Here is a 16,685-nt window from a genome sequence, read left to right as displayed (position 1 = left end):
GACATTTAAGAGAGAGTTTATTCCAATTTGCCTTTCCATGCTAGTCCCCTAAAGCAAACTGTCCAGAAAGAGTCATGCCTTCTTCAGTCACGTGCTGCTTCTGGTGTTTGGACACGGAGATAGATTTTTTTGGCCTTTGGAGCACTGTGCCTGTAAGAATAGCAAGATGTGAGCAGCAAACCAGGAATGAAGGTGTTCAGTGAGCAGCTAACTTCAAGTTCTTCATTTACTCTGCCTCTCCTCCAGAGAAAATGAGCATCTAATCCTCAAATCCTCTAGGTTTGCTCTGGCTCCTCAGTACGTACTGGTGCTTCACTCACCACACGAGTAGCTACTATGAAGAGTGCCCTTTTTCTGTTCCACAGTTAGTTCTTTTTAAGAACAAATAACATTTATAATAGTGTTGCAGCAAGTTTGAGACACTAGTGCAGTTATTCATAGGCTAGTAAAGGCCTATGCTGCTTATTTTCAGATGCCTAGGTAGAGAAGTGGTAAAAAGAGAGTCCAAAATCTCTCCAGCTAGAGTCTATGAATTAACTAGCAACTTCTTGGAGGCATAGGAGGCAGCCAAGTAACCCCTGGTCTTCCCCATGTTGCTCTGGGCAGGGATTTTGCACAATTTCAAGTGAAAGCTGCTAAGAGTTCATCATCCTGACTCACCCATGAAAGTTTTCAACATCTTCAACAGTCTCAGGCAAAACTCTTCCTTTAGTTTCGGGTAGAAACAACACCAGTCCACCCGCAACCAAACCAAGAACAGCTTCAAACCAAACAGATGCACAAAGCGCTTGTTAGCATATACCAATTTCCAGCATATACACCACTTTTTACTGCTTGACACAAAGGACTCGTAAATGGCATTTTACTTCATTCCTCATACAGGATGTGCACACAAAGGCTCTATATGCAAAACTGTCATGCCACCTCAGGAAGACGTGGCTGCCATGTGGAGACAGCAATGAGCCAAGTTCAGTTGTGAGTTATGTACTGAACTAGGGCATCTCAGACTAGACAGACAATCCTTCCTTTATAGAGAAAAGAAACCTTTCTAGTGTGAGAGCATGCCAGGAAAAGCGTTTAGTTTTTCTGCTAGTCATAAGATTAGAAAACACATACAGAATGTATTATCTTTTACACAATGTGATTAACTTCTCCACTGATAATTTCTTTTACCCACTTTGTTTGGCGTCTATATTTTAAATCTACTAAGCACCCTCCTAAATGTCCTGTCCGTTAAAAACTGCATATTGCTGTTCAGGAAATTTTTCTATAAATAGTGTGCTGATCTAAAGATTCAGAAAAGTTTTGCAGACTCTGCCCTGGGAGTTCAGGTCACTAGTCTGCAAACACTCATCTTGCATTTATTTGCCAATCCCTTTCCAAATAGCTGGAGAATAGCCAGTTAACAGACTGTCAGAAAAGCTGAAGTGTAACAGCCACGCTTGTACTCCATTAAATAGGCAGTTACGTGAAATTCTAGGTTTTGGCTCCTGGACTGAGACAATATACCTCACAGAAGAGCAGTAATTCATCAGATCTTAATCCATCAAATATTAATCTCAAAGTGTTTCTCATCTCTTTGCCATGTGTCAAACCAGTATTCACCTCTAACTTCCTTTAAAATGCAAGGAACAATAATAAGGGCAAAGGAGACATGAATGCATAAACAAGCACCAGGTTGTTGTAAACTGAAGGCTTTTACAGACAGAAAAGGGCTTCTGCTGAACTTGGAGCAACTGCCTCCGTGGCTCTTCCCTCCCTTTGGAACTTGGGCCCCACTGCTGCAGCCCAGGAAGAGCCAGCAAGGAGGTAAGGCGGCACTTACTGAAGACTACCAGTGGCAGATCATGCCAGACTTCCACCAGTCTGTAGACAATAAATGGGACGATGACTCCACCCACATCACACAAGGAGGAGCAGACCATCACCCCGAGGTTCCTGGTCGAACAGCAAAGTGATCACGTTAGCATCAGAGTACTGCAGAGGGAAGGGGACGGATCACGACTCTGACCCTTATGCAGGACAAATCCAAGCACTGTGTGGGACTTCAGACCCCTCATCCACCTGGGTTGTCTCCGCTTTTCCCTTTATTTCAGTCATGTGAGTTTTCACCTGCCTTAGTTTCCTTTATCAAGCCAACTTTGTAAAGCATTTTAATTGTGCTCCACCTACTTTATGTTCAGCGGTACTTGTGTAGCTCCGAAGCATTTGAGGCTACCTTAATTTAGCATAACACATAACACACACGCTGGCCTCAACTGTTTGTTTCCAGGCCAAATACCAATGGGGAGGAGGATGCACGTACCTGATGTATGTTGGATACAGTTCAGTGTTCACAAAGCAAACCATTTCAAAAGCCATTGTGATTCCCATTCTCCCGATGCAAGCAGCAATGACTTTTAGCCAATGTATGTCTGCAGAGAAAATACATTCAACGCATTTAAAAGTATCCCGGCGATTTAGCAAGTGTCAGTTGATAAACCCGTGTTGTTTTAGGGGGACCTCTGATCCCGTATCACTTGACGTTTTTAAGGGGCTTAGTTTCTCCTGTGTGAACGAGGGAACGGGAACAGTCAGCTCCGCAGGAGCTGTGGCACAGGGACCCTCCCAAAGCTGCACGGGGGACCCAGGTGCTTTCAGATTTATGATTAGCAGTCCTACAAATCGACCTCATCTCACTTCTGCAGCACGAGGAGCACCACTAAAAGTCAGGGAGGCAGGACCCGACAGCAGCCGTGGGTTTGCGGACCTTTGGGACCGGACCTCAGGGGAAGGGAGGGAGAGGAGGGTGCTGCTCCCGGGCGACTCACCCTCTGGGATCAGGGCTGTGACAAGGCAGGCGGCCCCAGCCACCAGGTTTGCCGCAGCCCAGGGGTAGCGCCGTCCGACGCGGTCGATGGTGATGATGATGATGAAGGCGGCTGGGAACTCGACAAGCGCAGAATAGAGGAAATCCAGGTACACGTTCCCAGCAGCTACTCCCATGTGCATGATGAGCCCCTGGTAGAGGACAGAGCTTGTGAACCTAGGCAGAGGAGAGCATCCTGGCTTTGTTAGTCAGTTGGAGAACAGAGGTCTGTGTCCTGCTGGAGCCTTCAAAACCAGAGCTCCAAAAACAGCCCTCCAACATTAGCTTCTTACCAGTTGTACATCAAAATGAACGTGTTTTTTCTCATCTGTGGTGTCCTGACAAGGTCAATGAGTGAAGGGCTCTGCTTTCCACCATCTTCCTCTTCTAATTTAATGTCCTGTGGAAGTGCCAGTACAAAGTACAGTAAGCTTCTACTGGGAGGAACTGATGGAAGGGGCTGTCGTGATGCTTACTTAGATGGACAAGCAAACCCTGAGCTCACCTCAAAATGGGAAGGCATCTTTTTCCGATTTTTTTTAGCCATATCGCTGACAATTTTCATCGCTTTGTCATTTTTTCCTTGAGATATCAGCCACCTGGGAGACTCTGGAAGACACCTACAACAGAAGTGGATGCTATTATATACCAAAACATAAAGCCCACATAGTGCTCCCATGTATGGAGACTGTGGAGAGAGTGCTTTGGTTGAATAAAGGCAGGTGGGTTTTTTGGTTGGGTGGGTGGATGGGTTTTGTGTTTTCCACCCCCCACCCCCATCAGGAAAAATAGTATATCCCACTGCCAAAACAGGAAGAGGAGCAGTTGTGGTAGGGGCTTTAGTCGGAGTTGAGTTTGCTAAAGAGAAATCAGGGAAGGGATTTGAGCGAGAGTAGTGCTATCGTCTTATTCAGCCTGTTGACCACAAGCTGGCTCCTCTTATGGAGCCATTTTCCAATTGTGCCATCACAGGTAAAGTAGTAGTAAACAAGGTAGAATTGGCTTACCAATTCACAAATATGGAAAAATCTCTCTCTACTGTTCCTAACTCTCGACTCATCCAGACAATTTCTCAAATCCAAAGCACTCAAACTGAAAAATATCAATCAAAAAGAGAGGAGAGAATCCAAAATAAAGGTGAACCCACGTGCCTTCTTTTGGTTGGACCACAAAAAGCTGCAATTTTTTTCCTTAAAAGAACACGTAAACAACCTGTTACAGTTATGTTAGCATCCAACAGTCTCTCAATAACCATCTTGTCAGTGTAGGATCCACTAAATTATGTTGAGGTGTTATTTTTCCTTTATGAAATGCTTCACAAAGATAATATATGATATTGAACAACACTCTCAGTGTTTTTCAAAGTGGTCTTTCTTTTAAACAGAAGTCAGCTTCCTATTTCCCTCTTCTTTTTGCTGCGTACCTCCTTTCTGCACTAAGAAGTATGCACAACCAAAAAGCAATGCCCAACCTCCCTCAGTATCTCGCCTCGGGAAGAGGGAGAAGCCGGTTTTCAGGTCGTGGGCAGAGGTACAACGAAAGCTCGTTTACCAGTAGTAGAGCAGGAAGAAGCAGCTCGGCAGGGTGACGGTGAGCTGCAGCCACCGCCAGTGAGGGATGGCATAAGCGACGGCATCAAAGACCAGGAGCCCAACGGAGAAGGCCGTCTGGTAGAGGATGCCCACCGTCCTCCGGTACCTCGGACCAACAACTTCTGTCACTGCAGACACACACAGAGACAGGTGAAGGACAGCTCAGCCATGACCGCTCAGCGCAGCAGTAACTTGCTCTGCGGGGATGCTGGAAGACCAAAAGCTGCATCAGCACCCTGAAGAAACTGTCTCGGTAACCCTGGGCTTCCCAGCAGAAAGCCTCCTGACGCAAATCCCCTGCTGCTCACAAAGGAAGGTTTGCTCTTCTGTCACCCAAACTCTCAGCAGAGGAGAAAACACTCTTCCTGCTCTTACACCAGCCTAAGGCATCCAGTACTGTCCTCTGTCATGGAAATCTGAGTAAATCAAACATTTCTCAAAATGCACAGATAGACCTTGTTGTAAAATCTAACACCAACCTACATAATGTCTCCAACCCAATAATAAACCGTCACATTTTGTTTTTTAAGTGCAGCCTTTCAGCCTGCATCTCACTCCAAGTGTATAAGAGATGTTTGTACCAGAGGATGGCATACAGCTTCCTGGTCAGGATGGCTTCACGACTCATCTGCACTTTGCAACTGCACAACACAGGATAGACCCACAGGTTAAGTCTTGTTAATACAGAGCTAAAAGCAACTATTTCAGCAGGCAGGCACAAGCATACTCACAATTTTGCATCTGGTTTTGCGATTCCAAGAAAGCAAATCGAGTAGAAAAAGAACAGAAGACAGTTATTTAGCAACCGAAGGAAGTGCTGCATTTTGGAGCCTTGGATTAGCTAATACCGCTTGGCCAAACGATGCACAAAGACATCTCAGCAGTACTGAGCCAAAACCCGCTGAAGGGTAGACAAGTGTCCCAGGAGAGTGCAACAAGAAGGTTGCTCTGTCCTTCTACCCTTCCCTAAGCATTCAGTATTGACCACCCTTAGGGAGAAGATACAAGTTTAAAGGAGCTTTGGGGCTGATTCTGGGTGACTTCTCTCACAAGAGTTTCAAGGAGAATCCAGAAGTAACAAGGTGTAGCTGAGGGAAAATATCAGGATAGGACAAGTCATTATCCTGATAGGGATTTTATGCTCTAAAACGGCATAAAGTTCCCCAGAAGAGGTGATGAAGAATTCATTTGTGCCAGGAAAATATTTAAGAAGCCAAGCAAGCGTCTAGAATATGCAGAGAAGAGAACAATTGTGTCTTGGCAGAAGATGGTCTGGACTGTGGTCTAGATGCTTTTATTTTATTTATATCAGATATGTGGATAACTGCATTAGCAAGATGTCTCCACTAAAAAACTTAATATTTTAGAGCGTTGACATTTATATTTTTATCACCACAGTGAACTGCATCACTTGGAGCTACTCCGTAGGGGCACCTGCCAACCTACTCCAGATAAGGCTCTGTTGGGCAGCATTTAAGATACTTAATTTGCTGCTTCAGTGATTGCTTGGTATCGGGGTGGGGTTTTTTGACAAGAGCCTGAACTCCACCCCAGAAGTCCCAGGCAGCTCTACCATGCACCAGAAAGCTGAGCTGGCCCCAAACCCGCTGCCATGCAGCTGTGCTTCACCGCCAGACGCCACCGGTGCGAGGTGCTGGGAGAAGCACCAGCATAGCCTGGCTCCTCGCATTGCTCTGCAGTCCCGCGGGTTGGCCTCCTCTCAGACAAGTGCACAGATACCCAAACAGCTTGTCTTTTTCTCAGCAAGCACATGCTGTTCTTTGGTTATTTTTAGGCTGTAAAGTCTCTGTTTGCCCTTTAATGCTCTTTGTGTCATAAAAATGCTTCCAATTTTCCCCACTCTCTGCCTGCTTCTTTAATGGCCTCCTCTGTCATCACCCTGTCTGCAACCGGGCTGGAGCAGCTGCGGTCTGCCCCGGGTTTGTCACCTTCCCCAGCCGATGCCCAAGGGGACGGAGAGGAGCCCAGGAGCCCAGATCTACGAAGGGGAGCTGCACCATAGGGTAAAGCCTATCTTGAGATAACAGCCTTAATATACCACCGCCTGCTTGAGCTTTGAAGGCTGCTGTCATTAGGGAGAAGCAACAGTTGTTTTAAAAAAATCCCAAGAAGTCAAAGAGGGAGAAAACTCCTTGGTAAAACACCACGGGAGGCATTTTTTTAAATGGCTTTTGTTCGTTGTTTTGTTGTTGGGTTGGGGTTTTTTTCTCTTCATCTTCTGCAGCCAGACTTGCTCCTGGGAAAAGGTCTGAACTCACCCAGGATGTAGCCTGCGGTCCAGCAGCCCTTGCTGACCAGCCCTTGCAAGAAGCGGAGGATGACTATCCACAGGTAGGTGGGCACAAAGACCAGAAGGATTCCACAGACGACATTTGCAAGAATTGTATTTAAGAGGCAAAATCTACGGCCAAACCTGGATTGGAAGATAATATGAGTAAAGCAAAACACTGGTCATGAAAAGACAGGCTTTTAAAAGTAGGAAGAGCCTTCTGCATCTTTGGGGGAAAAAAAAACCAAACAAAAATCCAACTGTGCTATACAAAGGATAGATGCATACTGACTTTTATTCTTAGCCCATTACTCACTTTCCTACTTTTCAGTTCCCTGAAAAATTACTGTGCTAATTGCTCTGCAATTCCACAAAGGCTTTCAGGCTTCTTGGAGTAAGAAAAATTTCCCAAGTTAAAGAGCAGCAGTAGTCCCATATTTACATGTATTTGGGCTGTGACTGTTAGCTCTGAATTTCAGAATAGGCAGCTTAGTAATTTGTTTTTTATAATGGAGTAAAAAATAAGTATGGGTTAATATTATGATTCTGATATGTCTGCATGCACCAGGGTAAGAGATTTATATACCCCAATCTTAATCCCCAAAAGTCTTATGTGTATGGATCTTGCTGGGAGCAGGCAGCATTTCACAGCTGGACCAGCTCAGAGCCTGCTGTACTAACACTCCCCAGGCAGGAGGGGAACAAGGCAGAAAAAGGGCTTTCAAATATCAGCATTTTTTTCTTGTTTTAACTCTGGCCACCTGGGCAAGGGTGGCTGTCTCCGCTGGCTCTGGACAGGGGTGACAAGAATGCCAGACATGGGGATTTCCAAACCGGCACTCCTGCTGTATCTACCTGGCAGTCTCTGCGGCTACGATGCCAAAGTTTCTCCAGAGGAAGCAAGAGATTTCCAAGCTCCAAACCAGTATTTCCTGGCTTTGGTTAACACCCCCAGGGTCTGGTGTGGCACAATAGGGAGTTTTGGTTGTATAGTCCTAAAACAGTCCTCGCAGGTTCTGCAGGACTCGCAGAGCAGGAGAGATTCATGCAAATCACCAGGTATGACCCAAGAGACAGAGTATTTGGCTCCTAATACTGTGCCTGAACATCTAGGTGATTGCCCTTATTTTGAGAAGAGCACAGATGATACCAGTTGCACAACTTTTCTCTACTTTTACCCACTCTCAGCTGCTGAACGCTGATAGGGGAGGTCAGAGGGGTTTACGGTCAGCCCACACATACATACCTGTCTGCTATGTAGCCGATGTTTATGGAGCCAATAAAAAACCCAGCGTTCACAGAAGACTGGAAGAGGTCCAGCTTCCAGGAGTCCTCACACACCAGGTTAAACTAAAAGAGCAACCACAGTTAGAAGCAAAAGAGTTAAATGAGGAGCTGGCTCACACCCACAAGTCTCCTTTGCTTCAGTTAACATTTTAAACTAGTGTCTGGGTCAATGCCTGTTTTATCAGCACCCAGAAACCCTACTGACTTAATTAAGTGTCCAACATTAAAAACGGGATCAAGCCCTTGAGCAGTTTCCTGGTATTTCTCATTCATGCCTCATCTCTCATTACTGGAAAGAACATAACTGAGTTACTACCTGTCAAGATCTGGACCCTAATTTGTGTTAGGCCTTGTTGATCAAATCAGCATGGACCCGATGATCACCCTGGGCTTTTCAAACAGCTTGTTTTACGGCTGGCAGTGAACGCTTCTAAGCAGTTCTGGTTGCCTCATACCCTCGCACATCACAGTAGCCCCTGCAGACCCCTGAGGACTAAGGGTGATGCCTTCACTAAAGGTATCCTAGATGCTTGCAGAAGCCTGCCTCATCCTGCTTCCCATGGAGCGCTGGCTCCCTGAAGGAACGTGGGAGGAGATATATGCATCTGCCCCCAAGGCCACAGCATTTTCTCTCTGTGCTGGTCTTTTGCTCAACCAAATTGTCCTACAGCCTAACGAGTCTGGCAACCAGGTATTTTGTATCCAGGGCCAAGCTTTATGCCGCATGGGTACATACATACAAGTTGCCACCTGGCCTTAGTTCTCTTATCTTACTTAAGTAGATAAACATAAAAGCTACTGGAGAATAAGTTATTTCAAAAAGCAGTCCTAACATGACTGAGAATCCCTTCCCATCCTACTGGTAGCTGGGTTTATTTAAAGCTATGCATCTTTAATCAACATAAAACCAGATATTCCTCCTGATGCTCTGTGGGGCTTCCCATGAGGATGTTCTTCCACATGTAAATTTTTCCTTCGACCAAAGTAATGTGCTTTACTCAGCGCTATATCCTTTCCCTTGCTTAGCTGCCAGAGCAAGGGGCGACATAACAGAGCCCGAGAGCCTTCATGGAAACAGTCACATCCAGAAGCAAAACACGTTGCCAAAACGCACAGAGGCACGTGACATTTCTGGTTATCCTGTGGAATAAGCAGCCTGCAGGCCTGGCCTTGCACCACCTTCAGAAGAAAAGGGAAGACCACTGATGTGAGAGCGTGGCTGCACGTGTCCACACAGACTGCACATTTTCAGCTTCCCACAATTTCAAGAGATCATGGTGGGGGGAATCTGGACCACAGCATCTGCTCAAGCCTTTTGCAGCGAGATGTGCCCGCTGTGCTGTTGCTTTGTAGAAGTCCTGGCTCACCCTTTATTTGAGGCATTTCACTTCCTCACTTTAATATCACATAGTCCATAGATTGCTTAAAGAAGTACACTTACAGTACATCACCTAAAATGTAGCTCCAACCTCCTACAAAACTATAAATGCTATAGTTGCTAGGGCACAGAATTTACCTGTGTTTGTGTTGGATACACAGGGGAAAGAATCCTGACTTCTGCCATCTTTAAAAATTTGGTGGAACTTTCTATCACAAGATCAAGTTTGTCATCCCACATACTGATTTGTTTTTAAAGTCAAGGCACCTAAAACCCTAGAGTACCCTAAGTAGCTTAAATACCATTTTCAGATTATTTCACACATCATCTGAGAACACAAAACAGCCATCCGATTTTCTGCAATTTATTCCTGGATTAAGCTGTTTAATCCACCTTTTCCCCCACCCATAGTCATTCAATCATACTTGAAACAAACTTCAAAAGCCTTTCTTCATTTGAAAAAAGAAAAAGTAATCCAGACCTTCACATCTGGGCACGGATCCCAGGAAGACCGGGCGGTCTGCGCAGCGTGCCTGCTCGGGGATCGGCAGGTTTTGTTCGCAGCACCGCGAGCCGCTGCTCTCCCACAGACACTGTTTACACACCTCCACCAATGGGACCTCTCGTGTGACAGGAGCTGCATTCAGAACTGGACTTTATCTACCTGGGGATTTATTTGTTGAAATATGCTTTGCTGCCCAGCTGGAGGGAGAAGCCTCCTGAGCAGCCAAGGCAACACGCCACAGGAAAGACAGGGGGAAAACAGCTTGCAAAGCACCCTGCACAAGTTCGCAGCAAGAGGATCCCTCGTCCAGGTAAGCAGGCGTCCTTTTAACCCAGCCGAGGCTACACCAATCCTCTCCCGCGTCCCTCAGCATGTCTGTAACTGAGGGGCCAAGGGAAGGAGGGTATTTGTTTTTACCTCGGTCACGAGAGAGGTCCCTGGGGAGTCATAGACCCAGCCGTCCCGGCACGGACCAAGGGGGACGCTGCTCCGGTTGCCCATGAGGCTGCCGAGGGGGTCAGTGCAGCTGACGCCCGTCGCGTTCCAGTCCACCTCGTACCTCCTGCAGCGGCTGCCGAAACCGGCCCCGTGGCTGCCCCACTCGGGAACCGTGCGATTCAGCTGCTCCTCCAGGCTCCAGCCACACCGCTGGCTCAGCTCAGCCAACCCAGGACTGAAGCAGCGATGCTCGGGGGTGAACCCGAAGAAGACAACACCCACATACACCGGGGTGAAGGCAGCAGAAAGCAAACACAGGACAAAGAAGGTTTGCTTCTGGAACCTGTCAAACTCTCCAACGTTCTCCAAAATGTCATCTAGGGTTGGCATTTTGGCATCAAAACCACGCCAAAAACTTCATCTAGGTCTTCTCTGCAGCACTGATACATTTAGTTGGCAGCAAAGCTATTTAAGTAACAAAGACATTTGACCAAAAGTCAAGACTAACTCCATAAATTATTAAACTACATGTTGCAAGCTTTATTTTTTAGGTTTCATTTGAAATCAGACCTTAATTCACCCAGGGAGAATTTGCATTTAACCCCTCATCAGAGCACATAAGTTCCTTTTCTCCAGAAAAGCCGCTAACAGCCACAGCATTTGGGGGTTTCTTTATTAGCCAAACCAGCTCCTCAAAGAAGCAGCATTTTAAGGGCCAAGTGAGGATGGAAAATTCCACCAGCATGCGAGTAAATGAAAAGTTCAGTGTAGCAGTTGCTGGGCACCACACGCGAACAAGGCTTATCAGCCAGGTTCCATAAAGAATAGGTAAGTACGCTGTGAAACAGAAGTGTCTCCACATTGAGCCACGTGACGGTGAAGGAACAGCTTTCCCCACAAAATCCAGTATCATGTATGTCTCACCCCCAACAGCCACCCTCACTCTCCACACTCCTTCATTTCCAAGGAAAACCTCTCCCACCTACACCAGGGAACACAATTTTCAGCTGACCACATTTTTGCAGTGATAAGAAAGATAAAGAGCATTCACTAAGGAATTACACACTGGGAATAGCTTTGGGAAGCCAGAATACAAAACACTTACGGCCGAAGCAGCCATTTCTTACTGCAGAACACCTGTAAGACCTTCAGTAGAATTCATTGTGGGGCACCCCCAAAAAAAATTCAGTTATATCAGGCTCCAATGATACTTCATACTGTCTGTGGATAGACACTTGCTACTCCAACCCCTTTTGCTGACAACAGCCGCCTCCATCAGGAAGAAAAGCATAAGTGAATGTAACATTTTAAAGATGGAAAAAATGTGAAAAATAGTCTGAAAAGTGACTTGCACAGTTTAGGCAACCAGGCAAAAAAAAAAATTAAAGACCTCCTCTCAATACACTCCAAAAAAAATAAACCAGTTAAAAGGCACTTCTGGCCCAGGGACAGAAACAGAACCAGTTCTTCACCTGGTCTTGCTGCCCAACAGAGCAACAGCGACCTAACCAGCTGTGAAAGCTGCTTTGTGGACCAGCCCTCCATTCCCTGCATCCCGCAGCTGTGTGCCCTCCTCTCCGACCCCCTCTTCTCAGGCAGGAATGGCTGAAGCAAGGTAACAAGAACTCCTCTCCCGCAACCACGTATGGCTGTGTTACCCTGAGCCCAGCACAGCATCAGCCCACACCAGACTTTCACCTCCGTGGCTGCAAAGGCTCCGTGTGAGGCTGGGGAGGGGGACAGGGTCACCCAGGCACACAGCAGCCGGCACGCTCGCAGCCAGCCCCCCCCCCAGCCTCCCTCTGCAGGAGGATGCGCGCAGTCGACTGAGGCCAAGGAAACCAAAATCAAAGCCTGCATCTCAAAAAACACACCCAAAAAACCCTCGCACTGCTTCTTTCCTAGCGGTTTTGTTGAACCGGTTGGTAATAGCGTGCCTACGTTCCACGTGAACTAAAGAAGTTAGATCCGGAGTGGGCCTTTTCCCCTGATTTCCCACCACTCTCCCTGCAGTCCAGACAGGGGTTGGGTGGCACTGTGCCACACGGGTGGGTGTCTTAGAGGCTCGCTGCCCAGGGAAACACGCTGTTGACTGGCAGGGTTTCTGCTCCCAGCCCAGCTCTTTGTACTTACTCTTCTGGTCCCCACTAGTCTCCTAACGCTTGCCTCCCTATGGTTAAGCAGGGTATTCTACTGGAAAAATAGCCTGGTGAAGCAAGCCATGCATCCAGCTCTGAACAAGGTAAGATTCAGTCAGCCTACCTACAGATGCCTGGACAAAAAGTGAGCAATACTTCCAAGACTAGGCACTGAAGTCACTCACCGCTGTCAGCTGCATATGAGAAATACATCATCGACATTGCTCAGATAAGCACCCCCAGGCAGAGTAGCTCTGTTCTACCTAAGCCACATTATGCACAGTCACAATGAAGAGACCATGTGGTGTTATGCCTTAATATGTGGGAAGTCATTTCACGCAGCGGTTCATGGATCAAACAACTCCAAGGTGCCAGCCTTGAAGACCTGGGGAAGGGAAGCAGCATTCTTCAAAATCCATTGAGAGAACTCTTGCAATCGTAACTGACTGTATTAAAAATACACTGTCAAGCCTCTCATTCCCCAAATTAACCTAATGCTAAATACAAAAAATGCTGCTTTTGTTTTAAGTATGACGATGCAGCTTTAGCCAAACTGATTCACAGCTTCACTGATTACAGTACAAGAAGAAGAAAACCCAAGTCTGATAAAAGAAAGAATAGACCACTGGGGCTTACCTATATATTCTGATCTTTGTCATCAAATATCAGTTCTCATTTTGAGTGATGCAATTACAATAGTAGCTATCACAGCAAAAAAGGGTATCACCAGGCTGATGAGCAGCATTACAGGCTAGTGTAAGGAGGATTCCAGACTTGAGATGTGGGATTTGGAATACCCACTTTGTATCTTTTATTGAAATTGCTGAATACTTTATATTACACTATTTTGATTCAAAATGGAGTTTTTATAAAAAGAAACCATTGTTTAAACTGAATAAGCCAGCCAAAAGGAACAATGAAAAGTTTCAAAAAGTTCTGACCGATGCATGTACTTGTACAATGCTTTGAAACCCTATCATTCCCCATAAGTTAATTTAGGAAACACCTAGAGAAGAGCAAGACTGCTAGAGGAAATTTGACTTGCCTTCATTGCCAGCAACATTTCAAATCAATGACCGTGGCCAGGACCGTAGCATAAGAGCTAGAACTTAGGCTATCAGAAAACATTGGCCCAATTTTTTTTTCCTTGTAATTAATAACAGAGAGAGGAATTGTGCCAACTAAGGCTCCTCTAGCTGTTGCGCTTTTTTCTTGGTGATGACAAACTGGGCAGTGCCGGTTGTATTGTAGGAATTCTGCCTCTATGTCCTTGAAAACTCTGGTTCTCTGTGCAGTCAGCCTAGTCCAGCCATAATCTAGGAGAAAAGAAAATCTTTGGGTGCTTGTCAGCTGCTTAGGCAAATACTGATGAAGTCAGTCATATGACCAGTACCAAAAAAATATCATGCAAAGAACAGCAACCATTTCAGGCTAAAGCTATACAGAGTTGTACCTTTCAGTCAATACCTTTGAACCAATGATCTGTTTAAATTAGAATGGATATTCAAATTTACAGGATAAATTATACCAGTTCCAAAATTTACATCAAATCATCCCAACACACACAACTTACATTTTTCCTTGTCTTACGATGGGTGAACCCATAGAATAATACCCTGCCGGCAGGAAGAACATGTTGCTATTAAGCAAACCTGAGTAGTGAGGATCAATAAATACAAGGAGTTAAAATGCTAGTAGTCAGATAACTTGAGTCTCAGGAGCCAGGGGCTTCATTGAGCCTTAACCATCTCCTTTCAAAGGTTTCTCTTTTTCAAGCAAGCATTTAACATCTATGCTGAGGCTTAAAAAATAAAAAGTGTCCTGGCTAGAGAGAGTCAATGTAACTCAGCCAACTGGATGTTAGAAATCCAGTCATTACTGAACAGATCATTGTAAACAACCAAGAAATCTTTCTCTTCTTCCCTTTTCAATGGTTTCTTGTTAAAGGCAAAATTCAGAAAAATCTTTTCAGGCTGAAGTCCTCATATTTGGTTGGAAATGTTGTCCCATTATATATAATCTCTATATATATATTTGATTAGGCACAAGAGGGGTTATTAAACATTCAACAAGTCCTCATCACTATCATCATGAAACGATACTGTATTTGTAGAGTTCTGTGCCTGCTGCTGGCCTGGCTTGGCTTTTGCTTTCTTTCCCTTTCCCCCATTCAGCAAATAAGCTTTGTCATCACTTCCAAGACTGAGTGGCTTCTTTTGTGGGTGCTTGCTCTTGTCTAGTCCTCTTCCTGTCTGAATCTTTACATCTGGAATGGTTAACACTTCATCCTCACTGTCCAGGTCATCCACATGGAGAGAGGTAAAGGCTTCAGATGTAACAGACTTGGTAGTAATGTGACCATTCTCCTGCCCTCCTTTTGTTGTTCGTTGATTTGGTGCTGCAATTTCCTCCATAAGCCACTCTGTTTCATTCTCATTAGCTTCTTCTTCACTGTTTATCTGCAAGGGGAAAAAAAAAAGAAAAAAAAAAGGTAAGAGGAGACTGTGTATACCACTCTAGACTCTGCCACATGCTGATCTCCCCAACTGTCAGACCCCACACCACACATGGCCTTGGGTTTAACTTAGTCCTGAGATAGTAATGCTGCAATAGCATCCTGTTACTACTGCTTTTCACTATGTCCAAAACACTTTTTTCTCTTCATCTACATTTATGTGTTATTTGGCTATTTATGGACTGTTCTTCATTTCCTCAGCTCTATCTTCCTTTCCCATTTGACAATATAAATGTAGACGTCTCAGCTACATGGCTTTCCTGAAGCAACACAGTATGGTATCCATGCACTGGAGGAACTAGGAATTAAGGGGGGTTATTATTTATTTATTAATAAAAGCTTCATATTAAGAAAACTTGACAAGAAACAAAATCTCTGATTTTGCCACTGTTTACCTTTGTGTATTTGTAGGAAACACCAGATGTTCTTCTGCAGCAGTTCGTTATCTTGTTTATTACAATTTCCCTAAAGAAGGGGAAGAATAGTGCATTAGGGAGACTGTATTCCCCTTATTAGACATCACTTTTCTTCACTAGATATTTACCATCAACATAAAGCTTTTCACCAAGCAAGCTGCAAACTATCACAGCGACACTTGACCCTGAACCACTCAAATTGACAAAATTCAGTCCATGATGATGTACATCTTCCCCCTTATCACAGCTTCAGAGTGACTGTTCTGAAACAACTCTAGCCTTTATATCTAAGGGAAAAAACCCCAAACTTGTCTGGAAAGCAGAGAATTAGCAGGACTTGTACTTGTTCCTTGCTGCTGTTGTATGTTTCCAGCTTGACGCTGCAAAAGGAGAGGGATATCAAAGACTAACAATGTTGTCACACTGTTTTATCCTCCTTAATTAGCCATTGTCCACAATGGAGACTACCCCAATTCAACTGTGTACTCCAGCACTCTTTACAAGGATCTTCAGACAGTAATGAGGAATTAGAAAAAAACCCCCAGCAGTTGGACAGTTGATGCTGCCAATGGAAAAACAGAACTTAAATCTCTAATGTTCACTACTTCCCTTTCACTGAGGGAACCAAGTCCCACCAGAGACACTTCTAAAGCCTCCCAATCATTTCTTACCTCCTCTCTTTTTTGTAGAACAGCAAGATTATTAGGCATGCAGTGAGAACAACCAGGAGGACACTCAGGACAGCACCAACAGCCTGACTTCTCCTTGAAAGGCCTTTATGTACTTGGGCCTCCTGATCAGTCTGGTGTTCATTGCTTCCTGGATCATCGGTTAATCTAATAACATCAAATTGGGAAGAAAATGACAGGTAAGATCTATTGACCAGTTGCATCAAACTGGATTAGGAACAGCAGATTCAAAGAAATTAAACACACTACACCATCCTGTCAGTCCTAACTAACAGCTATAAAGAATTGAATTCAGGGCATCGCATTCTAAGTAAAAACCACTGAAAAAAAATGTATATACTGTGCCCACATGCCGGTATGCCTTCCAACAGTGCATAAACCTGATTACAATCAAGGCTGAAGTGCATGATTAGGCGCTCTAGAGTTTATACAGCAGCAGCTATCCACACAAAGCTGCTATTTTAGAACCAAACCTGCACCTGAGCAAGCTGCAAAAGCTACAGTGATTATTTACCTTTCAACTGACTACAGCACTACACAGACCTCAACAGCTAATTGCCTGTTTAAACCAGAATAGACAAACAGTTTC

General features: G+C 45.1%; 2 protein-coding genes across 2 annotated transcripts in view; both read right to left on the bottom strand.

Moving 5' to 3' along the window:
• LOC126039048 (solute carrier family 22 member 2-like) lies at nucleotides 1-13,085 on the bottom strand. Its single transcript, XM_049801644.1, has 11 exons — nucleotides 10,318-13,085; nucleotides 7,977-8,080; nucleotides 6,720-6,874; nucleotides 4,400-4,568; nucleotides 3,354-3,468; nucleotides 3,142-3,248; nucleotides 2,811-3,025; nucleotides 2,306-2,414; nucleotides 1,826-1,938; nucleotides 661-760; nucleotides 1-150 (listed from the first exon to the last, which is right to left on the bottom strand). Exons 1-11 carry the CDS (start codon nucleotides 10,726-10,728, stop codon nucleotides 84-86), a joined length of 1,665 nt encoding a protein of 554 aa, XP_049657601.1. The 5' UTR covers nucleotides 10,729-13,085; the 3' UTR covers nucleotides 1-83.
• Nucleotides 13,086-13,250: 165 nt separating this feature from the next.
• IGF2R (insulin like growth factor 2 receptor) overlaps nucleotides 13,251-16,685 on the bottom strand; it is a 60,578-nt gene continuing 57,143 nt past the window's right edge. Inside the window, exons 46-48 of the mRNA XM_049801628.1 lie at nucleotides 16,079-16,243; nucleotides 15,387-15,456; nucleotides 13,251-14,935 (exon numbers count right to left, since the gene is read on the bottom strand). Coding sequence (XP_049657585.1) covers nucleotides 14,534-14,935; nucleotides 15,387-15,456; nucleotides 16,079-16,243 — 637 coding nt within the window. The 3' untranslated portion in view covers nucleotides 13,251-14,533. The remainder of the gene's footprint in view (nucleotides 14,936-15,386; nucleotides 15,457-16,078; nucleotides 16,244-16,685) is intronic.

Source organism: Accipiter gentilis, chromosome 5, assembly GCF_929443795.1.
Source record: "Accipiter gentilis chromosome 5, bAccGen1.1, whole genome shotgun sequence".
Classification (NCBI taxonomy): Eukaryota; Metazoa; Chordata; class Aves; order Accipitriformes; family Accipitridae; genus Astur; species Astur gentilis.
The sequence above is the reverse complement of the archived record's forward strand: the minus strand, read 5'-3'. Positions and strand labels throughout refer to the sequence as shown.

Bases quoted from the DNA above. Each gene is read 5' to 3' on its own strand.
- LOC126039048 (XM_049801644.1), bottom strand. From the start codon at position 10,728: ATGCCAACCCTAGATGACATTTTGGAGAACGTTGGAGAGTTTGACAGG. The intron at 3,026-3,141 runs GTAAGAAGCTAA...TCCTCTGCCTAG, and splicing joins TTCATTTTGATGTACAACTG to GTTCACAAGCTCTGTCCTCT. The intron at 761-1,825 runs GTAAGTGCCGCC...TTTGGTTTGAAG, and splicing joins TCTGCCACTGGTAGTCTTCA to CTGTTCTTGGTTTGGTTGCG.